Source organism: Xenopus laevis, chromosome 4L, assembly GCF_017654675.1.
Source record: "Xenopus laevis strain J_2021 chromosome 4L, Xenopus_laevis_v10.1, whole genome shotgun sequence".
In the NCBI taxonomy this organism is placed as follows: Eukaryota; Metazoa; Chordata; class Amphibia; order Anura; family Pipidae; genus Xenopus; species Xenopus laevis.
Genome location: NC_054377.1, coordinates 71,305,634 through 71,333,217, shown reverse-complemented (window position 1 = coordinate 71,333,217; position 27,584 = coordinate 71,305,634). Strand labels below are relative to the sequence as shown.

The 27,584-nt window shown below is 38.3% G+C and overlaps 1 protein-coding gene across 2 annotated transcripts in view; it reads right to left on the bottom strand.

Annotated features, from left to right (window-relative positions):
* col24a1.L (collagen, type XXIV, alpha 1 L homeolog) overlaps nt 1-27,584 on the bottom strand; it is a 156,314-nt gene that overhangs the window by 117,431 nt on the left and 11,299 nt on the right. For both annotated transcript variants that reach the window (XR_001935320.2, XM_018258139.2), the window contains exons 2-4: nt 10,760-10,824; nt 3,473-4,707; nt 1,217-1,270 (exon numbers count right to left, since the gene is read on the bottom strand). Coding sequence is in view for 1 of the 2 variants with exons in the window: in XM_018258139.2 (XP_018113628.1) it covers nt 1,217-1,270; nt 3,473-4,707; nt 10,760-10,824 (1,354 nt within the window). In the remaining variant the exon portion in view is untranslated. The remainder of the gene's footprint in view (nt 1-1,216; nt 1,271-3,472; nt 4,708-10,759; nt 10,825-27,584) is intronic.

Below are 27,584 nucleotides of genomic sequence, written 5' to 3'. Positions count from 1 at the left end.
AGACACAGGAAATTCTAAAGGTGGCGCAGTCCCCGGTGCAGCTCTATTAATGTGGCAAGTAGTCTGCATGCCACCCTTAAAACATTGTCGCCCTAGGTGCGGGCCTTGCTACAAATCTGGGCCTGGGCTCACCTACTAGCATATCCACTTGTCAGACTAACCACTTACTTAGAATGTACACCAGAAAAGAGTCGGAAAAAGAGTGCTTTGTGCTAGTAGTATTTCTACGTTTAGTTAGATGGATTCTTTCAGGAACCTCTAAGCTTGTCTAAAGCTGTAATAGCAGGAGCAATTATCTATCATTGTAATATGCAGTGCATACACTGCATAATGTAATATTTTCCTAATTTGTCCATTATGAGATGAGATGCGGACAGAATGAGAACAATGGAAGGGCATGGAAAGGAAAGGATCCATCAAAATTGTCTTAATTATAAGTATAAGTATAAACATTTTACAAAATATCAGCACAGCCAGAAAAGGAAGAGAGTTCTCTTTGGTCACCACTGAGTCGAGCTGCATAAATATGAACATTTTTCAGACTATATTACATTTTTTAGTGTTTCCTTTCTCAAACACATGTCCCACAATTAAACTTCCCTGCCTCCACCATCTTTACAAATATACAGGAACAGACTGGCAATATGTGGATTCTGACAAATGCCAGGAGGGCTGCTGTAACATGCCATATAGACAAACACTATTTATTGGGCAGGTGAAGGACTGTTCAGGCCTTTGTTTACTTGAAAGGCCTATTTTGAATCCCAGTCTGTGAATGTATAGCACCTCCCATATGTGAACAGATGTACTTGGAAACAGAAAGAACTTTTATTGATCTGCACAATGAAAACACGTCAAGAAAGGCGCTGACCCAGGGGCGATTCTGGGGCTACTGCCGCCTGAGGAAGCAGCCCAGATATGGGGGTGGCATAGCTAGTGCATTAAGCGCAATAACGCCCTCTGCACTAGCAGAGCCAAATTTCCGTGTTAAAACCAGGAAATTTGGCTCTTAGAAGTTACGAGAGGCAGCTTTTTGCCACCACTTGCAACTGGCTGCTCGCTGTCGCCTGAGGCAAGGTTCTCACCTTGCCTCGTGGCAGGAGTGGCCCTGCACCGACCGATATATATTTCAAAACATTTTTTATTCACAAGAGCGATTGAATTGAAACAAAGTTTTATGCAGTAGTAGATGAAAGTTCAAAATTCATTTACTCACCCTTGGACCTCTCTTTCCTGGGGGGCCTGGCAAACCTGGAGGACCTGGTTGACCCTAGAGAAAAAGAAACAATGCTGTTTAGATGAAGAGGATTTGCAGTAGCATGACATAGCGCCGGTCAACCAAGCTCAGCAACTCTGCATTTTTATACCAGGTACAAACAGTTTTGACAGTAGCAACCCAAAAGCAAGCAACCCCTTTAAAATTTCAAATATTTTGATGTTATCATATTTCTCCACACAAATAAATATTACATTTAACATTTAAATATAAAGAGTCTTTGTAGGCAGAGAAAAGCATCACATCCACTCCTTTTTACAAGTGCACTCATCGGCACATCCTCAGCCTATGAGAACAACTATGGCATGGATTTTGGTGAAAAAGTGGTGCAAAAAGTATGCATTTTGCATATTTGCATATTTTTCAGAATCCACTCCATGTGTATGCTCAACTGTGCCTATGAATGACTTTTTAGGAAGGTATATTACTAATCCCAAAAACAAAGGCCAAAGTAATATTGAAGTATCTTAAAGGACAAGGAAACCCATCTTTTCAATAACTCGTAATATGATTTGCCACCCCTTCCTCTACTGAATCTCTAGGTTTATATCAAGAAAAAATGTATATGAAATTAGCTGCTTCCCCTCAAAAATCTTCCTTCCCTTAGTTCATTTGTGGTCGTCATATTTCCTAATCGATCTCATTAAGATGGATGACTTTTAAGAGCTGCACATACACAACATTTCCCGTCCGCTCAACCTTGCACCCCCGTAAAAGTTTGCAGTGCACGAGAACTATTTTTAAAAGCTGGGTGCATGGGTAACCATAGAAACCACTAAGAGCGGTTCCGATTGTTTCCTGCTTTAAGAATACAGGCATAGCTGGGTTCATGAATGCGAGCAACTGTGTTCATACTGGAGAAAGTGCACACATAATAAAAATCTGTAAATGTGCCTCTTCCGAAGACTATCTATTGCAAATGTATTAACTCTTTGTCTTGGTAATACATTGTTGCATTGTGGGATTTTTTGTGCCAAACTAAGGGCTTTTCTGAAAACTAAGACTATGGGGCAAATTCACTAAGGCGCGAATCGCCGAACGCTAGCGTTAATTCGCTAGCGTTTGGCATTTTCGCTACTGCGCAAATTCACTAACGAACGCTGGCGTAGTTTCGCTAGTGTTACTTCGCAACCTTACGCCAGGCGAATCTTCGCTAGCGACGAAACTACGCAAATTCACCTTTTACGCTAGACTTCCTTCGCCACCTCAGACCTGGCGAAGCGCAATAGAGTAGATAGGGATTGTTTAAAAAAAAGTCAAAATTTTTTCTAAGTCCCAAAAACCGCTGGCGTGTTTTCTACATGATGGCTGATAGGCTGAAAAAGATCGAATTTTTTTTGGGGCTCCCCTTCCTCCCCCCTACATTTCCTGACTCATGGCAACTTACCGAGACAGTGGGCACATGTGTAGGGCAAAATAAAAATTTTATTTGCAGATTTGAAGGTTTTCTAGGCATTTGTAGTGCAGATACGTGTTCCTCCATTGAAATTTGAATTTCGCGCCGTATGCAAATTAGCCTTCGCTAGCGCAACTTCGCTTTATATAGCGAAACAACGCTAGCGCAACTCCGCAACCTTACACTACCCCTGTGCGCAACTTCGGATTTTAGTGAATTTGCGAAGCGCTGGCGAAACTACGCCTGGCGAAGTGCGGCGAAGTTGCGCCTGGCGCAACTTCGCATCTTAATGAATTTGCCCCTATGGATCTACCAAAGGGCTCCGAAGCTGACCGAAGTAGAAGTACTATTAGACACTATTGAGGCATGCCATTCATGTTTCAAAAAACCATTTCATCAACGAAAAAGGTGATTGTCCTACAATGGCCATGTTAAACACTTGATTACAATCTGTTGCACTATTTGAAAACTGAGGAGCGCTTAATAAACCTCGTATTTCTAGAGTTTTAGAAAAATAAAAAAGCACACATTTTAAAAGAAAAAAAAAACGATTCGTGAGAAAAAAGGAAATCTGAATGTTAGTAAATAGGCCCCATATAAAAGCATATTTCACTTTTTTCTAACATAAAACAAGTCACAAAAAAAAACTAGTGCTTTGATGAAAAATGATAAAAAAATAGATGAGAGTTAGTCAATGGTCTGAATACCTAGAGGCACTGTATATATTTTAATATATATAAATTACCTACATTAATAGCTTAGTGCTAGCCCCATGTTATAAAAGAATAAAGTCAACTTACTGATAGTCCGGAATCCCCTTTTTCGCCTTTCACATGGTCTGTTGCAAATTCCTCATAGTCATAATCATAATTTTCCATGTCAATTTCATAACTGTTTTCAGTATTATAATTATCAAATTCGGGTAAAATGGTATCATCCCACAAATCAAGTTGGTTGTCTGTAGAGTCATAAGTGGTAGTCCTATATAATGTCCGGTTTACAGGGTGCATTTCCACAAAACGTTCTCCTTCGTGCTTAATATTTCCTTTCTCGGTCTTGTCCTGGTCATCAGTTCTTTTGCTGGGTAATAACACTGGGTGTGTAGCAATTGCTGTCTTCTCCTCTTGAGCTTGGCTTTGATGGCTTGTTGATGTATTTATGCTCTTACTTTTGTCGGTATTATTCCCAGTTAACTGATCAGTGACATTAGCTACATTTGTTTTACTTACAATAGAAGTACCATTTCCACGTAGAAAAGTATTTTGAGTCACAGGAGGCACTGAGGTTACATTTGTTGGCACATTTAATTCTTTGATGCTTTTTAAACTAATCTTTGACTGCATTTCATTTCTGGTATTTGTATTAGGTTGAAAATGAGGAAACGATGAAAGAAGTCCTGGTGTTTGAACTGTTGGCTGAGATCGGTAGGTATCCGAGTGCAGACACAGTTTTTTCAAATATTTACAGTAGTTTGTGGAAGCTGCTGCAGAGGGAATTATCTCAAGCTGACATATCACCCCTTCAAAGTGAATAGAATGAAGATTCATTCTTCCTAACGTAAACAAACTACCAGAAACCAACGTCTGGCTTTCGAACACAGCATCTTTGCTGAAGTACTTCTTTCCACAGTCAGCTAACAAGGATACTGACTTTTCTTCAATTGCAATAGCAAAGTTTTGCCACTGTCCATCATGAACACTGTAATCAAAATATACAGACTGCTTCCCTCCTGTGTAGACAACTATCTTTTTGGGAAGGAGCTGCACTCCGAAACTGAGTCTACTTCTATTTCTAATACTGAAGAGGAAGGCATTATTAACGCTATCTGAACGAAGACTTACTAATATTGTAAATGATTTTTTCAATAAAGAAACAAAATGGCTGTCTATTGGGTATTCAATAACTGTATCTTTTGTGAAAACAACAGATTCTGTTAAGTTCAAGTCTTGATATTCTGAAGTTGCTGACAGAGGTGTCATTGGGGAAGAAGTTGAATCTTTGCTTCCAGGGCCTAATCTGTGCAGAATGTCTATACCTAAAGGTTGAAAAAGAAATAGCAAGATGACTCAAACATTTTATCAAGAAGCTTTTTAAATTTCGAAGCTATCACCAGATAAAATAACCTTTAAAAAAACATCTAAGAAGTTAAGGCTTTGTGTTTGGCAGAAGTTTAGAGGAAAAACTGGATTTAAACATTAAGAGTTTTATATACCTCAAATGAACTCGAATGAACTAACAACTTGAATGGTTTCTAATTTAAAAAAAACCCAATTGGAAAAAACTTAAATAGTCTAGTTTGGGGTTAACAACCCGAGAACTAGAATTAATGTAGTTTTCAGAGGTAAAAAACTTGAATAACTGGAATTGATCAAGTTTTCTGGCAAAAGGCTAATAAAATCTTCAAATGGTTCAAAGGACCTCTGCCATTGACTTGTTGACTACAAGACCTTGACAGGTTTTCGAGGGTGTATGTTCGGATTTGAGCTATTTCCAGGGTTGCAGTATAAAAATCTGGAAAAAATTCAATTTCTTTAAAGAAAATTTTTTTTGGGGTTTTTAACCCAAAAATATGAATTTTGACCAAAAAAATAAACTCGAAAACTTAAATTTTCGTGAAAAAAACACAACTCGAACCTTAATAAATCTGTCCCCTAAGAACAGCACACAGTTAATGATCCTTCATACTCAGTAGCAAGGAATGTAGTGAAAGGAACAATGATTTTTTAGAAGTAAGATGCACTTCTGTTTTTTTTTTTTTAAGATGTGTGACTTTACACAATAGTGTTATACATTTGTATTCAAATACAGGATTTCCTTTGTTCATCTTTTCTTAATCTACACAAGTGCTTTAAATTAAGATTTATTGACTGAAAATTATAATTTTTGGGTTATGTAAAATGGGTGGGTGCATTATGTGTATATATTACTGTCTTATGTTAGATGGCTATTAAACGTTAACTTGTACAAGTATTAATAAATATATGTTAACCACCTGCTTGGGAATACTCAACTTCCCTGTTTTTTTAGGCAAAATTTGTTATTTAATCATACATCATACAGTTACTATACTTGAGTTGTGTTATGTTAGACACATGATAGGAGAGTATACACTACAGGTATGGGACCTGTTATCAATTGCTCGTGTCATTTATGAGCTGCAAGTGCAGTTGCGACATCTCAACTTTAGGTTCAATGGTTATGCAAAATAATGCTATTCATTAAAGGTGCTTGCATATTGTTCTTGCACTTCTGCAGAGTTGTGCTAAGAGCCGCTGTTCTTTTCCACCTCCTGTTCCAAACTGAACTTAAGTGTGTCTATTGACACAGGAGTATTTTGCACACTGCACTTGCCCTTGTGTTCTTGTGCACCCTAAGATAAATATACTTTGTATAAATACAATTAATAGATTCCACAATAGTGCACAAGACACCCAGTGCTGACAAATCAAAGCCAGCCTATAACCTGGATCTGATCAGCACATATCCTGACTGTGTTAATGAAACCCATTGGGTGACTCTATGGGGTTTTACATGCAAACTGAAACCAGCACTTTATGCACGATTTGTATTTGACTGAATCCTTACTATTTACACAACCAGAACCCTAAAAGGCATGCAATTTTAAAGCACTGCACAGCAGTATGTAATTTGTTTAGACAATTTTTTTTAAGATTTTGCTCAAATCTGAATATGCAAAGTAGGATGGGTAATTGGTTGAGTTTTAATGGGACATTCTGTAAAGTCTGACTAAAAATAATATGGATTGGGTGTATTGCATTCTTTCCATGAATGCTCTCTTATCACTTCAATGAAATCAATTATTCTGTAGACAGATGAGTTAGCAAAGACATAGCAAGAAGAGTTAATCAGGAAAAGACTAGCTGCCAATCCTTATAGCTGTCCAGAGGTCAGTTCTGAAGAATGCCAAGAACATCAGTATGTTGGTAACAGACTACATAATAAAGCTTAACACACAGGGGTGTTACATTGCTGTGGTTCTTTGCTATGTTGCCCCCCCAATCACGTCTCTTATTTACCATTAACCATTGAAACAATGCCCTCCAATGTTTTAAACCTTTCTGTTTTTTTATTACTCAACATTCTGACAATGCAGACAATCCAAACGTAATAATATATCTAGAACAGTGTTTGCTAACCCCTTACCTACTGTTATATTTCTTTTTCAGTATGAATGCAGCTGCCTTAAGAAGGTCCTCCCTGAGTTTCACCATTTTAATTGGGGCCTCTGTGTCATTTGCATTTACACGCCTGTTCTATAACATGCAGCAAAATTCCAGTGCATTCTCTTAGGAGTGCAAAGTAGTAATATTTGCTCACCTAACACCAGATATATTTTAAATATATAAGTGTGTGTGTATATATATTAGATATGAAGTCTATAACCTTATGCCAGTGATGGAACACATGGAGGTGCTGGACAGGAAGATGGTGGAATCATGGGGTATGGCAGGCCAAACGGGTTAAAATCAGTCATCAAATCATCAATTATCCGTCATATTGCAGGCTTTTGCCAGTTTATTCTCAATGTTTCCATGTGCTCATGTGCCAGTGGTGGAATAAAATCTACACTGACAAATGCTAATACAATCAACACCTTACCTACATGAGGTCTCTGACACCATGCTGGATATACTAAATATATTATACTGATTGGAGTAAGATTTCAGGGTATGTGACCACAAATATTTAGGGAGCTCTATATTTTGGTCACTCCTAGGAAAGAGTCTCAGGTGGGGTACAGTTGTTAGAACAAGCTTGGTGGTTTGTGCTCGTAGAGTTGGTGTGGTGTCGACTGAACTTATGATCAGTAATAAATGATGGGACCAGTGCACAAGAAATTTTGCAGTTTCCATGGGCCAATTGCTAAAGGAGTAGAAACTTAGTAAGGTGGTTCATGTTAGTGCATGCTATGGCCTGTGATCCAATGCCATGCATAGTCTGTGTTTATTTCTAACTTTCTCTTTATGTGAGTCAGGGTAACAAAGATTGTTTCCATGAAGATGAACACAGGGCGAATTGTTATCATTACTAAAGTGCTGCTGTGAATATAACTAAGCACTTAAGAGCAATACTATCTGTATTAAAGTTTATTGACTATACTCTGGATAAGTACATTTATAATCTACATCACGTATAGATTTTCTCTTGCAAGCAATACAACACCTTTTAACACATAACTTTTTTATGGTACCTACTAACTCCATTCATATGTATTAAAAATGCGGGACAAATGTGTCCCTTCATTGGTAATCTCAACATGGTGTGGTGTGAAGTTCACCATTTGTCGTATTTTTCAAAAACCTGTTTCACCTTTTATGTATGTGACAAAAATGATCTCATTTTAATATAGCCCAGGGCCAATGACACCTTTGACAATTTTTTGGAATATCTGAATATCTGAATAATAACTCAATCTTTCCTTCTCCAAGATTCTTAATGAATCTTTCTGTCTTCACAGTATAATCAAATAACTACTTAATTCCTTCCTTCCTGATATTATATGCATCTTCCTCACATCTCACTCATCCCATCTTCAAATTTCCTTCAGGGAGTCCTACAGGTGCAGACCCCTGCCCTGGACCTGCTAACCTGCACCCCGACACCCCACTATACCATCTATCCAGAGATACAACCCAACCCACACCTGTGAGGGTTTTTGGAGGCATTCCAATCTTGTGCAACTGAAACGTATTCCAATACATTTGCTGCCTGCATGAAAAGCGATTTCTAAGGCAACAAAATTTACCAAGTTATTCAAAATTGAATTGCCCAGTCTACAGTGGAGTGGAGTCTAGAACCATCCTTTTGAGATGTTAATCACTAAGAAGATACTAGGAAGTTTGGAGGTGAAAAGAAAAAATCTATTTACAGCAAAACATCAATTTTGCATCCCCTAATCACATCCCCTCATTTTACATTGTTTTTTGTGGACCCACCTATATATAATGCATAATACATTTTACTGAATTTATATTTTCCTTAATTTTAGGCCATTTTTTCTGGTCCCCTGAAAAATGTAAAATGGGGGTTCTACTGTATTGTATAGGTTTATTTATACTAGGTAAAAGGAAAGCTGGTACACGAGGGGTCATTTATAACTGAAAGCTCAGTTGCGTTTTGCAGCAGTCAGTTGTGTGAAAAAAATCTTATTTATTAACGGTTACAGTGTCAGTATGCACACCTTTCACTGTCCAGTATAGTTGAGCTCAGTCAAACTGCCTTCCCCCTGCCTGCCTCCTATTCATTTTGTGGCTATTGAAGCAGGAGAACCATGGAGCTACCACCACCCGAACCAGGTGGTATATACAGGGTTCCCACAGCAGCCTGCATTAATTGCAGCACAGTTGTCTGAAAGAATAGGGCACACATGTCACTTTCACTCTGAACAACAAAAATAATCTAAAGCTGGCCACAGACCTGCCCCATCTCCCGACCTGCCACTAACCATTCTGATCAAAAAAAGTACAAAAGAACAGATCAGCCGATGTTCTGCCCCTGACAGCAATCATACGAAATGACCAAAGCTAGTGACAGTCTCCCTCTGAAAATCGTACGATCGGCAATAAATGCAGAGATATCACCCACAGCCGACAGAAATCTTTTAACCTGTCTGACCAAACGACCGATAAAAAAAAATGCCTCTGAAAAATGCCTCTGAAAAATGCCGGGACTCTCCACACACGGTCTGAAAATCCTCGATTCGTACAATCTGATCTTTGTCTATGGCCATCTTTAGGGAGCAGATTTATTAAGGATTGAGTTGTGTTTTCAATGAAATTAGCGTTATCAAAGTTATTTTTGGGTCAAATTGCATTAAAATTTTAAAAAATTAAACTTGAAAAATTTAATTTTTTTGATTTTTTTTTTAAAAAATTTGAGATTTATTATACCCCGCCACTAGAAATAGGTTGAATCCAAAAATGCATCGTCTAGAACCTGTCACGGTCATATAGGGGTCAATGACAGAGGTCCCCTGAACCATTTGAAGATGTTAGTAGCCTTCATCGTGGTGGGGGTTTTTTTTTGGTGGGTTTTGCTCAAAAACCAACCGAAAACGCGATCAACTCAAGTTTTCTGATCGTTAACCCCCAATTTTTTTCCATTCAAGTTTTTTCTAAAATTCTAAGCCATTCAAGTTGTGAGTTCATTTGAATTTATTAAAGGTATAAAAACCTCTAAAATTTGACCTTTGATAAATAACCCCCTAACTGTAAAACGTTCATCCAATTGTTACTGATGTTCATTGATGCGCAATCACAATCCTGTCAATTTTGATGCTTTGGCCACAATTGTGCCAGGTGAATATCCAAATGGTAGTGTAATTGCACTCAAATTTGCACTTGAGGTAGTAAACAACCCTAATGAATGGAGGAGTGGCGTCCTCCTTACCATATGCAGCTCAGTTTTGGGGTCTTACTGAATAATACAAGTTCCTTTTCTCCTTCTGTGTGCGAGAGTTATAGAATGTACATTTTAAATGCAGCACTGACAGCATTTAATTAGTTGCACTATAGGCAGTGGTGATGAGCAAGTCAGAATTTATTAAGTATATCCGCACAAGATGCATGAAGCTGCCAGGGTAAGTTAAGGGCTTTAATTCCTTTGTAGATATTACCAACTCTATCCACAAAACACTTGACTTTTTATCTTGATCTATGCCAAAGAATGATATTTCATTTAGTTTTGCACAAGGAAAAACGTTGGTACAATAGTTTCACAATTATATTATAAATTAAGTGAAGACAATGTAATTATACCCACACCTACACCCACAGACAAGAACATTACAATTGGACCATTTTCATACAGCACAAAACTTCCCTTTTAAAACTGGAAATGTATCAAATGGAAGATGTGAACTATTTTCAAAAGGTCATTTTTCTTAATGTGTTTGCTATGTTATCTATACATAGAAATTCATGTCAACAACAGTTCTAATTTGAATGCATTTTATTCAAATGGTAGCCTTTCCTTGCCTGCCACAGACTTTAAATTCAGTGCATATACCCTTGGCAAATTAAGCCTACAATACAAAATACTTTTGTTACTGTTAGATAGAGTCTTACCATGTCCTTGTTTTTCTGAAATGGCTAGAGTTGTGCATATTGCAATGCAAAACAGAAGTTTTATCCTGAAAAAAAGAAATATATATATAATTATGGACATGGTTCTACTCTCAACAAATAATTGGTATACAAATCAAACTGGAATGTAACTGCCCCAAACAATTAATATTAGTACTAATACACAGACATTTTTTTTCCATACACTTTAAAGGAACAGTTCAGTGTAAAAATATAAACTGGATAAATAGATAGGAATAATAAAGTTGAAGCTAAATCAGTGGTACAGGCTGATACATTAGATAGCTTTAAAGGAACAGTAACATGAATTTTTTTTTTTTATAAAAAATTTGTTTGCCCTTAACGAAAAAAAACACCAGCACACATTTAACTTTACATTCGCAAAGACTTTATTAAGAAATATCTTACCGATACTCCGCTTGCGCTCCTCTTCTGAAAAGGCGACATGGCTACGATCCATCTGGCGGCACTCGATTTCTCCTCCCTGCCTTCTATAGGAGATAGCCAGGGAGGAGAAATTGAGCGCCGCCAGCTGGATCGTCGGAATCGCACCTTCAGAAGAGGAGCGCAAGCGGAGTATCGGTAAGATATTTCTTAATAAAGTCTTTGCGAATGTAAAGTTAAATGTGTGCTGGTGTTTTTTTTTTTCGTTAAGGGCAAACACATTTTTTATTAAAAAAAATGAATGTTACTGTTCCTTTAAGAAGGATTTTTAGCAAGTGAGGGAATACAGGGTTATGGGAGATAACTCATAGTACAAGTTGATCAAGGGACTAGTCCGATTGCCATTTTGGAGTCAGGAAGGAATTTTTTCCCCCTCAGAGGCAAATTGGAGAGGCTTCAGATGGGGTTTTTTTTTTGCCTTCCTCTGGTCAGTTAAGCAGGTTAAAAAAAAAAGTTAAAAGGTTGAACTTGATGGACGTGTGTCTTTTGTCAACCTAACTTACTATGTTACTATGTTAGTTAGGCGACAATGTAATGTATAAAGGCTAGAGTGACTGGATGTCTAACATAATAGCCAGAACACTACTTCCTGCTTTTCAGCTCTCTTGGTTTCCACTGATTGGTTACCCTGGTGACAACATTGCTTATTTCAACATTTGATTATTTCTTTTTGGTTTACTAGTGTACTTACTCATATATGTAAATTCTGAAGCACAAATATACTCATGAAGAAGATCCATCATTAGTAGCTGTTTGACTCTGCCTACAATTATTGTATATAACATAATGCATTTTGCCTTCGTCAACCCTTGAATATAGGTAATTAAATATATATTGAAAGTGTTAAATAGCATGTTATAGTTGTTGAACAAACACCTTTAGAAGGAATGCAGCAAAACCATGCCAGACACACCATACATATAAAAAGTGACACCACCTGGAAGAATTTGTAACCTGAGGTCTTAAATATAAAATTAGGCAGCTGTACTAATGTAGGGCTCACAGCATAAAAACAGCATGTCTGCAGCATGGCCAAATATGCAGACAGTGAGTCTTCAACAGAAAGACAGTATTACTCTTCTGCTTACAGGAATGCTTATTTTTAGAACTGAACTAATTCTCTTGTGGACAGATGGATCATTTGCCTTATCTAAAAAAAAAAAATCCTTATTTAAGGCTTCCACAGCTCAGTTTTATGCTCTCCTTTGAATGACAGTATCTGTGAATAATATCAATGTGAGTGCAGCACTTCATAATCATGGATGAGGGATTTCCTATGAAGTGTTAACACAGTGTAGGGCTGGGGACAATTACTACAGCATACTGGATCACAATATAAAGAATTCTGATGCTTTGGACTGTTAGTAAACTGAATATCTGCAAAGCATTGCAGAAATTAACCACAAAATTCCGTAAGGGTGAAAACAATTAACAGGGAATTTTGTTTAAACAATTTTCTGGCTAAATTATGCCAAACATTACAGTTATAGAATATGGATTAATCATGGCTGAAACAGAAACAGGAAAACATTTGAAAAAAAATCTAGGATTTTAATCAAAAAATACATAAAACAATGTGATCTAATCCATATTTTCAAATTAGAGCCTAGGACAATGCAGAGTCATCAGATAAGCAAACATGTGTGAAAACATGCAACTACAAAGTAATTCATTAAAAAGTTAGAAAACTGCATCTGATTATATTTGTAAACATCACACTGTATAAATATGTTTATGAAGTAACAGTAAAATGAATTATTGTAATTCTCAACAAGCAACTATAGGAACAGGTGTTTTTTTAACATGGCAAAAACGAAAAAAAAAAAAAAACATCTGTTACTGTTAATCTGAAAGGGAGCTTTTATGTAACATTTAAGCTCAGAATTATAGCAGTAAGTTTCCTGACTTTTATTGCTTTCATAGAAGACATAACAATTAAGAACTGTGGGCAAAGTCAGCACCAAGTCCACTTAGTTTACCATGGAAACATTTACTAATGTAACAAACTAAAAATTTTAAAGCACTAACATATTGTATTTCTTTATTCAGTAGTAGTAAAACCTTGTCTAACCTGCCAAAATTCAGATTTGCACTTAAAGTAGAACTAAAGCCTAACTAAAGAAGTAGCTAGAAATGTATGTTTTGTGCTTTTGTACCAGCCCAAGGCAACAACAGCCCTTTAGCAGTAAAGATCTGTGTCTCCAAAGATGCCCCAGTAGTTCCCCTTTCCTGCTGATTCACTGCATATGCTCTGTGCTGTTGTCACTTACAATTTTTCTCTGCACTGAACAGCCAGAAAAAGAAACAATGTTTCTAACTTGATAGGCTTTTGGCAGAGAGCCCAGAACAGCCACATCATCATATAATATACATTTATAACAATTTTGAGATAAGCAAATAAGTAATTGTAACAATATAAGATAACAGGTCCCTTTGGGAAAAGTTAGACAATTCACCTTTATCAATAAAACTGTAATAACTGGAAAAACTGGAAACTGGAAAAAAAATACAGAAATATGTTCAAACTTTTATAACCTACCAAATTTTGTAAAATGAACATATTAATTTGGGGGTGTGGCCACAAAAATGAGTGTGGTCAAAAAAAATTGCCTTGCTACATGCACCAACTTTTTTTCTCCCTCTTTTTATTTCAAAAATGTTGGGAGGTATGCAGAAACCAGTGCAATTAACATCAGAAATAATGTGACAACCCCTAAGTTTAGCTTCTCAACAGCTGCTCAGAGCCCACTGAGCATGTGAGTGTCAACCCCTCTTTCCAAGATGGTGACCCCTTGTGACAAGTTTGAAGTCCTGGATCATTGCTGCTATTGACAAGTTGAAACTTTAGGCTGGTGCAATAACTTCACTATATATAATGTCATTTTTAGCCACATTGATTTTTAGGGTTTAGTTCTCCTTTAAAGGAGAACAGTGGCTCCACTGAGGTAGAGGCAAGCTGGAAGGCACCCATCCCCACCGATTGTAACCACTTACTACCTTGACAGACTTTCCTTGACAATTTCTGTACTTTGCATGCACTCAGTATCAGTAGGCCCATAGGATGCCTGGAAAATTGAACAACATGATGGCTTAATGTTTACAGAAAAAGTCCAGAGAAGGGCAACTAAGCTGGTAAAAGTTATGGAAAATCTTCGCTATAAGGAAAGACTAGCCAAGTTGGCATGATATGATAACTATGTATAAAAATATAAGGGGGTTGTACAATTTTCCCCCTCTGAGGCAAATTGGAGCGACTTCAAATGTTTTTTTTGTTGCCTTCCTCTGGATCAACTAGCAGTTTCGCAGGTTATATTTAAGGCTGATGTACGTGTGTCTTTTTTCAACCTAACTTATTATATTACAGAAAGTTGATGCATATTTTGAAGAACAGATGTGGTGGGGCAGGGTAGGAAGTAAGTCACTTGATTCTACCTTTTCTTAACCTGTTTATATCCCTCTTTCTTAACTTGTTTATACCCCTCTTCAAAAGTTGGGAGACATGCAAGGATTCCAAGCATACAGCCAATGTAACATTTTACTGCAGCACTATGTAAAAACAATGGTGGACAAGCATCATTTGACTAATGCAAGCAATCTGAAGCAATTGGTCCAAAATCTCTTAAACAGCATGCACATACAGGCATGGGTATAGAATTAATTTTCTGGAATGCTTGGGAAATGGGATTTTTTTGATAAGTGGCATTTTAATAATTTAAAGCAATGATCCTTAAAGCTACATAAAAAACAAACATTCATACAACAAAAAATGAATATGATTAAAAGTACTGATTTATACTAGTTTAGGTAATACCATGTACAGTTTTGGGACCTATTATCCAGAATGCTCAGGACCTGGGGTTTTCTGGATAACAGATCTTTCTGTATTTTGGATCTCCATACCTTAAGTCTACTTGAAAATCATGTTAAATAAGCCCAATACACAGGTTATGCTTCCAATAAGCATTAATTATATGTTAGCTAGGATCAAGTACAAGGTACTGTTTTATTATAAAACAGAAAAGGGAAAACTTTTTTAAAAATTTGGTTAAAATGAAGTCTATGGGAGATGACCTTTCAATAATTCAGAGCTTTCTTGATAACTTGTTTCCGGATAACTGATCCCATACCTGTACAAAATACTTTTTTTATTATTAAAAAAAAGTGTCAATTAAAAAATGATGTAGTATACAATTGAAAGTACAAATGCCCTATTTCAAAGAATTCACAATAAAAGGTTCCCAGATATAGATCCCATAACTCTTTACTCAACCCACAGAACATAATGTTATTGCATTGCAAGCAAAAGTGAGGATTTAAGTAATCTGCATATTACATGATTTTTTATTTCTATTTTTTTCCTAACATAAGGAAATGTCACATGAAAAAAATCAATTCAGGAAATGGGAGAAATGGTCCAGGCACTATATTTAAAGGAACAGTAACACCAACAAAATTAATTAAAGGGGCATATTTATCAATGGTCGAAGTTAAAAAAACTTCGAACTCCGAATTCAAAAAGACCATCCGAATAGAGGTTGAAGGTTTTTGGGGGTCGAAGTGGTCCGTAATCGGCCTACTTTGAATCGTACGATCAAAAGGAATATCGCCTTCGTTCTACTTCGATTCAAAGTTTTCCCCCTAAAAAACTCTCTCAAACTGATCTCTCAAACTCCACCAATTGCCTCCATATAGGTTCCAGGAGGTCCCCCATAGGCTAAAACATCACTTCGGTAGCTTGAAATTCGAAGTTTTTAAATTCAAAAATTCACCTTGACCTTTGATAAATCTGCCCCAAAGTGTTGTAAAGTAATGAAAATATCATGTACTGTTGCCCTGGACTGGTAACCCTGATCTGTTTGCATCAGAAACACTACTTTAGTTCATATTAAAAAAGCTGCTTTATAGAAATGGTGGAAATTGAAAAAAGGCTAAATGGCACAGGTTAAATATCTGCTATGTAACCTGAGCCTTTTCTCATTTGAATGGCTGGCCCCATTGCTAAATAGCAGCTTTTTTATATAAACTATAGTAATGTTTCTGAAGCAAACACAGCAGTTCTACCAGAGCAGGGTAACACGGCATTATATTTTTTATTATTTTAAATCAATTACATTTTTTGCTGAAACTGTTTCTTTAATGCCCTGTCCAAGTGTTTAACACGTGTTACCTTCTAAATGCTTGAGCTACTTTAGGATGTTAAGCGTCAATGAAGTAAGGCCAGGGGCCAGGGAAGGAGAAGAAAGTTTTCTTTAAAAAGCCTTTGGTAGCAATATATTATACCTTTAAAATAACTTTGACAGACCCTGTGTGTCAAACCGATTCCGGGTGGTCTTCAGAAACCTTTTCTGAAATATAAATCTGATGGATGCAATCTATAAATCTTGGATAGTCTTCAAACAGTCATCTATTTAACAGCAGTTTGTTACTGGGCTTACACATGGTGAGCACAATAAATTTGGGTAAATATCAAAACCACCTAATACAATGTTTTTGTGTGTGTGTGTATATATATATATATATATATATATATATATATATATATATATATATATATATATATATATATATATATATATATATATATATATATATATATATATATATATATATATATATATATATAAACATAAAACCAGCCTTCCTAGATTTTTATCTTTCTTCCCAATTAATAACATTGGGATCAATCATCAGCATTTTTACAGGTAAGGCAATAAAATATCGGCTAGGTGACAACCTTATATATGATCATTTATCTGCCTATTTATCGGCATATGATCCTAAAAATATGCTCTATACAGGTATGGAATCCATTATGCAGGAACACATTATAAAGAAAGATTCACATTACACGAAGTCCATCTCATAGATTCCATTTTAATCAAATAATTCACATTTTTAAAATGATTTTCTTTACTCTATAATAATAATCATAATAAAACAGAACCTTGTATTTGATCCCAAGAGATGATTAATACTAAATCCTCTTATTCATACGTTTTGATACGTTGATACATTTGTCAAATTATAAATGTACAATAATATGTGTAAATTACACAATCTCTTTAAGGAGTAATGGAGAGGCATATGACCGAGAACATTTCAACACAGAATATGCCATAAAAGCCTTTATTACAACAGATCACGAAAAAATGACCTAAGGTAACGATGTCAATCATACAGTTGTCTTGCATTTGAACTCCTAGCCTTTGTGTTGCATGTTTCCCATGTGCGAGATATATTTCAGACTGTTGGAAGGACATAGGTGAAGGGAAAAAATAAATAGTATAAGGCAAAGAAATAAAACCTGCACCAATTCTTTTATAGAACTTCTACTTCCATTCAAAAACTGATGGGAGGTAGGATAAAGTTCAACTGATTAAAAACTGCAGTTATATATAATGCAAGGCTCAAAGAAGTTTTAGATGAGGGTACTTCAAATATTGCCTATTGGATGAAATAGAGAAGACATATAGAGGATTGTTAAAAGGAGAGAGAACAACTATAGATAGGTGTGCAGCCCATCTCCTCAATAAAGCATTTTGCAGCAAAGATCACGGCTTTGGATTTGTCCTAAACTTGAACTATATTCTGATTGATTAGTTTGGGATATTGGCACAGGATACCCCGTGGGATAAGCTACAAACAAATTTAATTGGTGAGCTGTAGCAAACCTTATCTGTTTTGGAAACATCTTTTCAACTGTAGCTGCATAAAAGGTCAAAGGTTATTTTTCTTCTACAACAGGCAATCCTCTGTTGTAGAGTATTTACAAAAATGCAGAGCACCAAGCCTTATATTCTGTGGCAGTTGTACTGTTTACTGACACTGAAGGTAAATTCACAACAAACTGCCAAATGCTCTGTCATGAACATGCAGAAAAATCCTCAATATTATTGTTCTATTGTATACTCTAGGAATATATGTATACACTGGCACTGAAGCCAAACAACATATTTGGAGGGTGGATTTTTATACATTTTGTACACATATTCCTTTGATCTATTCCATTTCAATGTATACTATTATAGAATACACAGTAGCATAAATGCAGTGGTTATTTCATGTAAGATACCTCCCAGAACACCTTGCAGGATAAATGTAGAGGCAAAGATTACACAATTCTGTAATGTGGTGACCAAAACTCGTTGACAAAACATGCACCCAACCCTAACCTTGCTTCTATCAAACCAGACCCAACCTGTCATTATTTAAATACCCTTGCCCAACTACCCTATGTCTGACATTACCATAGGGAACATGATGGTCAGTCAGGCGCAGATGTATAAATAAGTCAATGGAAAGTGCTAAGAGAGAAATTGGGGGCACATAAATTTGCAAGCACAGTGGACTGTGTGAAGTATTTAGCCTTAAACATAACTACTATGTTTACCATGCTATTTAAATGTTTTCACTCTGCAAATCTTCAATTTGCAAATGAAACTTCTGCCTAGATAATAAAGTTCTAGTTTCACAACAAGCCACGCAAAGCTGAAAAATGAATAGGAGATACAAATCTACACTCAGGATTTCTGATTGCAGAGTAAAGAAACACGGAATTGCAAATAGTTTAACAAAAAAAATACTTATTGCTGTCGCACAATATCGCTGTCTAAATCATACAAGAATTTAATTTTTATAAAGAGCTACTGCTCCTACGAAACAACTATTGCTGGCGGCTGAAGAAGATGCCAAGGACTGGACACATGCTGCATGGAATACAAGGTTAGGATCTCAAACACAGTTGCACAGCTGGAAACTGTGGCAGAATATTATATCAGAAATATAAATACAGTATCTGTCAACATGTTCATCTGCTATAGATGAGGGGTCCTGAACTTATTGGTAAAGCATAAAAAAAAGCATTGGTTGACCTGCTTTTTCTTCTGCTCTAAATCAGGGGTCCTGAATTGGTTGAGCAGGAAAAAAATAGGTTAACCTACCTGCCTTTTAATAGTAGTCAACATCCCCGCTTTAATGCAGTGACACTTCCTCCTAAAATAACTGAACAAAAATATATATTTTATTCTAAACCCAGTCCTGGACAACAAAGCTAAAATCTGGATCTTATCAAATAAACATAGGGCAATATTCTAAAGTTTCAGAAACCTGCTATTCACATTTTTATTGTTTATTTTAGTGTCTCTTTTGCTCTTAAATAATGATAAATAATAAAAATACACATGGGATTGAATGATTTTTATACTTTTTACAGTCAAACACTTCATCCCATGGGAGTCCTGAACAAACTAAAGAAAGTGACAAACACACACAGGACGAGCCACCAAACTATTCTGTTGTTTCTCAGTCAATATTAAATCAGTGTAAATAAAGTAACACTTTGCTGATAATGTTATTTCAGCTGTAGAAGTGTCTTATGTAACTGATTAATACCTGGGCAACATCAATATTTGTACATCTTAGAAATGGTATATCTAAAATCAATGAATTTTGAAGTAATTTACTATGACAATGCCTTCTACTACAAGATTGACTTCCTACCCACACACTGTATTTCCTGTCATATTTGATGCTTCAGGCAAATTTTCAGGAATCTCCAGCATCTCCACACAATCCTGTTTTCTCCTCAGGCAACTGTAAAGAAAACTCAGTAGGTACACCATATATAGCAAAACTGAACTGTGCTATGCAATCTGGAGACTGCCAGAACTGCAATCAACAAAGATTCTTTCTTAGGAAAAACAGTTTTGACCCTGGCAGGTAAAACAACTTTGAGTGCCTGCTCTACTACAACACAGTTTTGATCCGCTCCCTTAGCTGAAGGTTTAGGGCGGTGCACCTGGACCTCTTCCACTATTTGTAAGTTGGTACCTTGAGACCTCATTTTTTGTATAGGTAAAACAACATAGCCTGAACCCCCCTCTTAGCTTCACAGCTCTAAACATAGCAAGTAAGCTGGGTCAGTCTCAGAAGCAGTTGCACCCAAAAAATAGGGTCACTCTCAATCCAAAACATTGGAAATGACACCAACCAGACTTTTCATATGCATTGGCCGCTCTTGCACATCAGACAAATCTTCCCTTCGCAATCACAATTAAACTGGAATCATAATCAAATAAACTTGAAACGTTGCATTGTAGATAAAAAAAATGTGATGTAAAAAATCCTTCATGTCGTATTAAAATGTTAGCTGCGAAAATAACAATATGAATAGTATTGATTTGTTGGAGCTAAATAAAAGCATGATAAAATATCTTCCTTAATTTAGAAAGATTTATTTTAATATATGTTTACACCTGCAAACTAAACGAAAAGTTTCAATGTATTCCCATACGTAGATGTTATATTTATATATATTGAGAGATGCCTGCTGTAAGCCTCAGTTTACCCTTTGGCAAGAGGTCTACAAGCAGACCCAGACTTCTGGCCCTTTCATTCACTAATCCATCCTAAAGAGGAATTTGTGAATGAGACTAACATCCAAGCTATTTCACAACAGCTTGTCACAGAGACTGCAGGCACAGTGCCCGGCAACAAGCTGTGATCAACGTGCCAGGGTATAATAATAATAAATTTGTTTCTTCATCGGGATTGCACAGTATGTTTAGAAAATGTTATATTGAATGATCTGAATGATGTTCATAGGTTGCTCATAGGTTTTGCGGATTACTAATAAAGCTGGTGTTGCTATAGTACTATAATAATTTTGTTATTACTGTACTTTACTGTACTTTCTTATTATTGACTATAATTTTTATTAGCTCAGATCCCACCTTTCATTCCCCTCTAGTAATGTGGTTCCTAGTAATTTTTTAAAGGGGGTTGTTCACCTTCCAAAACTTTTTTCAGTTCAGTTGTTTTCCAATTGTTCGCCAGAAATAAACACTTTTTTCAACTGCTTTCTGTGCTTTATTTTTGACTGTTTTTCCAGAATTGAAGTTTAAAGTTTAAATGTTCTCGTCTCCGGTGTTTCGGTAATCCGGGTGCAGATTCCAAACTGTTACAATTTATTACATTAGTTGATACATTTCTCAGAAGCATCTGTGAAATATTTAATTCTGCTCAGCTGGGCCAAGGATAAGAAATGTTATCAACTAATGTATCAATTTGAAACAGTTACCAAGAGCTACTTGAAAAAGACATAAGAAGGTAAAAAAATTTCAGTTAACTTTTAGTATGTTATAGAATGGCTAGTTGTAAGCAAATTTTAAATTGGTCTTCATTGTTTATTTTTTGTGGGTTTTTCTATAAAACTACAAATGTTCTATTTTTGCTCTTTTTTATTACTCATCTTTCTATTCAGGTTGTCCTCTATTCATATTCCATTCTCCTATTCAAATTAGTGAATGGTTGCTAGGGTAATTTGGACCCTAGCAACCAAATAGAAATAAAACTGTTTTAGAAAGACAAAAGAAGGTGAATGCTGGAAGGTAAACACCTTAAATACAGGAAATGTGCATTGAGGATTCTGTCCCCTTTCTACTAACTTTAGTCGCTGTGTCCTGCTGCATAACACAATACACTGTGCACCAGGATCTAAGGGTTTAAGCATGACGATTTGACATACCCCAGACATGACAGACATAATATCAAAGGCTATTGTGATACTAAGCTCTATAGTTAGTATAGGTATGGGTATATAGAATTTAAATAAAAGTAGGGAGGGGTGTGTGTATGGATGCTGGGTTTTCATTTGGAGGGGTTGAACTTGATGGACTTTGTCTTTATTCAACCCAATTTAACTATGTAACTATGTAACTATTAGTTTAAAAGAAAATGTATAAATTAAAAGCAAGAAATTAAAGACAACATTTTTTTAAATACAGTTTTTTCCTTGTTGGCTTCATTCCAGCTTTCAGATGAGGGGTGGGGGCACTGATGGCATCAAAAAAACTATTTCTTTGAGAGGATACAATTCCATTGTTGTCGTTACATTATATTACTAATCTTTCTATTCATGCCCTTTCCTATACATCTTCCAGTACGTCTTTCAAACCGTTGGCTAGTTGCTACAGTATATTGAACTCTAGCAACCAGATAGCAGTTAAAATTCCTTTCTCCATAATTTCCAAAGAAAAACTACCTAAACAAAAAAAAGCACAAAAAGAAAAAGGATCAACTGCAAATTGTCTCAAATGGCACTGTCTACATATACCAAAAAGTTAATAGACCTACCCCTTATCTAAGGAACCCTGTAAGAGCTTCATTGAAGATGTCACTATGCATGTTTAGTGAGCTCTGTCGACTGTAGAAAAGCTATGCTATAATGCTAAGCAGAAAGAGAACTTAGTAGATCATCAAGCATTGTGGTTCAGTGTTTATGCTTTGACCATTTAGGACTGCATATTAGATATTAGAAAAAACTTCTGTAACACATGGTTTGCAGGTGACCTTTACTGATGTGTGCTGGAGATTATTGGCAAACAACACCAAAGCCCTTTGCAATACACTCATTCAGCTCATAAGTTCAACATGCAAATCAGGGTAACTTGGCATTCAACATGTATGGCTGAATTCCCAGGACAAGTAAATAAATAACTGAATTTAGCATCTGTGTGGATAGGTTGAGATTTGCAGCTCTTTCGGGCACAATGTAATAAATGTGAAAAATTATTTTTTTTGTGCCAACAATTTTCCCTTTGTAAGAATTTGATATAGCATTTTGCAGATAGTACACAATGTATATAGTAAAACTTCTTACAGAAAAAGCTGTTATTTTTGCAATAAATGTATATGCTTCAATTAAGCAGGACTTAAAACAAGTGTTATATGCAATTAAAATGTGTAATGTAATAACTGTCTAATTAAGAAAATAATTTAGTGATTTGCTCATTTTTGTGCTTAATTATGAGATTATTCTTTCGGTTATGACTTTTATTTCATTTCCCCCACAGAGAATATTTTCATTCTGAATAACTATGTGTATAGTGTAATGGATTCTAACTCACCTTCCAAAGATGGCGTCCAAGATGGCGACCCCCTGCCTCACCGCATGGTTCCTGATGGGCGCAGCTCCATGGTGTCATCGTCTTCCTGCTCCCGGATTGGCCGCCGGCGACGGAATGGACGCCGGCGTCAGAATGGGCGCCGGCGTCAGGACGTCAGCGTGGGGACGCTGGCGTCTGCGTCTGACGCAAGCGCGTCAGCGTCTGACGCCAGTGCGTCAACTTTGGCGCCAAACTCAGAGACTACTTAAACCTCTCTCCCCTTCCAGTCCTTGCCCAACTATAGGTTCCTGTTCGTCTGTTCCTGGGTGTGATATACTGCTTTTGATTCTTGTGTACCGACTCTTGCCTGTTATTACGATTCCTGTTGTCTGCTGCCTGGTCTGATCTATTTGCCTGTACCTTGACGATTCTTTTGATAAACCCTCTTGTACCTCGAACTTGGTTTGGTCTCCTCTTTGGTCTACACTATTACTGCGCCTTCGGGCCCGTTACAGTATAGTTGGGCCATGGACCCTTTGGAGGAGACTCATGCTTCGCCTGATGTTGGTGAAACCATTCGAGCTTTGGCCTCCCGAATTGACTCTTATGAAGTACTCCAGTCTCACTTTGGTCAGGCCATTGGCGCAGTCCTGGAGAAAGTGTCTACCTTGACTCCCGTGGCACCAGTCGCTGTACCTGCAACCCCGCTCCAAGTCTCCGAGCCTCGCATCCCCGCACCTCCTCTCTACAGTGGTGATCCTGACGCTTGCAGAGGGTTCATTATCCAATGTGAGATCCAGTTTGCCCTGCTGCCAGGTCAGTTTGTCTCGGAGCGAGCCAAAGTGGGTTATGTTATCTGTCGTCTGCAGGGAAAGGCCCTAGAATGGGCATCACCCTTTTGGGAAAAGAAGGATCCTCTGATCGATAATGCCTGTACCTTTCTCCATGAGTTCCGGACAGTGTTTGATGCTCCTGGACGAGCCATAGCTTCTTCGGCTCGGTTGTTCCAGCTCCAGCAAGGCTCCCGCTCGGTTCCGGAGTATGCCATTGAGTTTCGCACCCTGGTAGCGGAGACGTCGTGGAACAATGATGGTTATCATGCTGCCTTCTACAACGGCCTGGCTATAAGAATAAAGAACGACCTCGTATCCCGGGAAATTCCTCCCCGTTGGGAAGAGTTGGTCGCCTTGGCCGTGAAGGTCGATACTCGCCAGAGGGAGTTCCAGGTCGAGCTAGACCGTGAGCATTCTAAGAGGAACCCTCGTTTCCAGCCTATCCTGGCCCCCCGCTTCCAGAGACCCCTGCTCAACAATCCTGCTTACTTCTCGCCCTCTCCACCTCCTGCGGCTTCTGCTTCTTCCTCTCCTACATCTGCTGAGGAATCGATGCAGATTGGACGGGCCCGTCTTTCCGAACAGGAGAAGTACCGGAGAAAGGCGGCGGGATTATGTCTCTACTGCGGGGGCAAAGCTCACTCCATCCTCGAGTGTCCTGTAAAGCCTGGAAAACGCCAATACCTCGGTAAGTTTGGGGAGACTTACCTGGGTGGAGTTTGTCCTTCTCCCCGACCGTCTGGTCATCGTTTCCTACTTCCGGCACAGATCCAGTTTGGCTCCCGGAGGATCCCGGTTCAAGCCTTCGTAGATTCTGGTGCTGCCGGGAATTTCATGGACAAGACTTTTGCCAGCCGACATGCTGTTCCTCTTCTTCCTCTGGCTATTCCTCTGCGAGCTCTGGCAATTGATGATCGTCCTCTGTCTTCTGCCATCATTTCACAGACCACCTCGGAACTTTCACTCAAAGTGGGCACCCTTCATTTGGAGAGACTGTCCTTTCTTCTTATTGATTGCCCTTCTACTCCTATTGTTCTGGGTCTTCCATGGTTATGCACCCATAACCCAGTCATTGATTGGTCTTCTTCACAAGTTGCCCGTTGGAGTCCACATTGCCAACAGAACTGTTTACCTGCTGTGCCCATTGTCAAAGTTTCCTCTGTGTCTTCTAAGCCCTCTCTTCCAGTTGTTTATCAATCCTTTTTGGATGTCTTCAATAAGGGCTCCGCTGAGACTCTTCCTCCCCATCGACCCTACGACTGCCCAGTTGAACTCCTGCCTGGATCCATGCCTCCTCGTGGCCGCACCTATCCTCTGTCTCCTTCCGAAACAGCAGCCATGAACACCTACATTCAGGAGAATCTTCAGAGAGGGTTCATTCGTCCCTCTTCGTCCCCTGCTGGAGCAGGTTTTTTCTTTGTCGAAAAAAAGGATGGCAGTCTGCGGCCCTGCATCGACTATAGAGGGCTGAATAAAATCACTATCAAAAACCGTTACCCTCTCCCCTTAATCTCTGAACTTTTCGATCAGTTGAGAGGCGCTAATCTCTTCACCAAACTTGATCTTCGGGGCGCCTACAACCTCATTCGGATCCGAGAGGGCGATGAATGGAAGACCGCTTTCAATACTCGTGACGGGCATTATGAGTACCTTGTAATGCCATTTGGTCTATGTAATGCCCCTGCGGTCTTCCAGGAGTTTGTAAATGACGTTTTCAGAGATTTGTTGGGGCAATGTGTAGTCGTTTACCTGGATGATATCCTCATTTTCTCCAAAGATCTTCAGGAACACCGTTGTCAGGTGAAGGAAGTTCTTCTTCGTCTTAGAAAGAATAATCTCTTCGCCAAGTTGGAGAAGTGTTCTTTCGAGGTGCCTTCCATCCCTTTCCTTGGGTATATAATCTCACAACAGGGGTTCAAGATGGATCCAGCCAAGGTTACTGCAATTCTTGATTGGCCTCTACCCACCAGCGTCAAGGCTATTCAAAGGTTTATTGGCTTTGCCAATTATTATAGGCAGTTCATTAAAGGCTTTTCCTCCAAGATTTCTCCTATTCTTGCTCTTATCCGCAAAGGGGGCAAACCTCAGCACTGGCCCCCTCTAGCCGTGGAAGCCTTTGAAACATTGAAAGAGGCCTTTTCTTCTGCACCAATTCTGAGACACCCCGAACCTCTTCTGCCCTTTTTCCTTGAAGTGGACGCCTCTGATGTGGGAGCTGGAGCCGTTTTATCTCAAAGGTCTTCTTCGGATGGGAAGTTACATCCTTGTGCATTCTTCTCCAAAAAATTCTCTTCTCCCGAGCAGAATTATGACGTTGGGAATCGTGAACTGCTCGCGGTCAAATTGGCCCTGGAGGAGTGGAGGCATCTACTTGAGGGATCTTCTATTCCTGTGACCATCTTTACAGACCACAAGAACCTTGAATTTATCCAGTCCCTGAAACGTTTAAATCCTCGTCAAGCCAGATGGTCTTTATTTTTCTCCCGTTTTAATTTTATCATCACCTTTCGTCCTGGCTCAAGAAATAGAAAGGCTGATGCGCTGTCCAGGAGTTTTGTTCCCGAGATTTCTTATTCTGAAGATCCCGAACCTATAGTGCCTCCTTCCAAGATTGTTGCTGCCTTGTTTCCCTCCTTGGCTTCTGAACTTCTTTCTGCCCAGGCCTCTGCTCCTGATAACATTCCCTTGGGGGTTGCTTTTGTTCCACCTGAGTGTCGCCAGGCCATCCTATCTCAAACTCACAATTCCAAACAAGCTGGTCACCCGGGGATTGAGAAGACCACTGAACTCCTGTCACGCTTGGTGTGGTGGCCATCGATGAGAAAGGACGTGAAAGATTTTATTTCTTCCTGTGCTACCTGTGCTGTCTCTAAAGCTAGTCATTCTTCTCCCAAGGGTCTTCTCCTGCCGTTGCCCATCCCTTCTCGCCCTTGGACTCATGTGGCAATGGATTTCATTGTCGATCTGCCCTTATCCTCCGGCCACACTGTGATCTGGGTGGTGATCGACAGATTTAGTAAGATGGCCCATTTTACTCCACTTCGGAAATTGCCTTCTGCCTCTGAACTTTCTGAACTTTTTATTAAACATATTTTTCGCCTCCATGGTTTTCCTGCTGAGATTGTTTCTGATCGGGGTTCTCAATTTATATCCAAGTTCTGGAGGTCGCTATGCAAGGCCCTTAATATTTCTCTCCAATTTTCCTCTGCTTACCACCCACAATCCAATGGTGCTGCTGAACGGGTCAACCAGGCTTTGGAGCAGTTTCTGCGCTGTCATGTGTCTCTGTGCCAGGACGATTGGTCGGATCTTCTTCCTTGGGCTGAGTTCGCTCACAATAATGCGCTGCATTCCTCTTCCCTAAAGTCTCCCTTCTTCTGTGTTTATGGTCGGAATCCGTTGGCCTTTCCTCAAGATCTTCTTCTTACCAACGTTCCTGCGGCCAACGACCAAGCTGCTCACATGTTGGCTATCTGGGAGGCCACTGCCACTAATTTGGAGAAGAGTTCCCTGGCTCAGAAGAGGTTTGCCGATAAGAGAAGAGTTCCTGCCCCTCCATATTCTCCTGGTGACAAAGTTTTTCTTTCTACTCGTAATATTCGTCTGAAAATTCCCACTCCCAAACTTGGTCCTAAGTTCATCGGC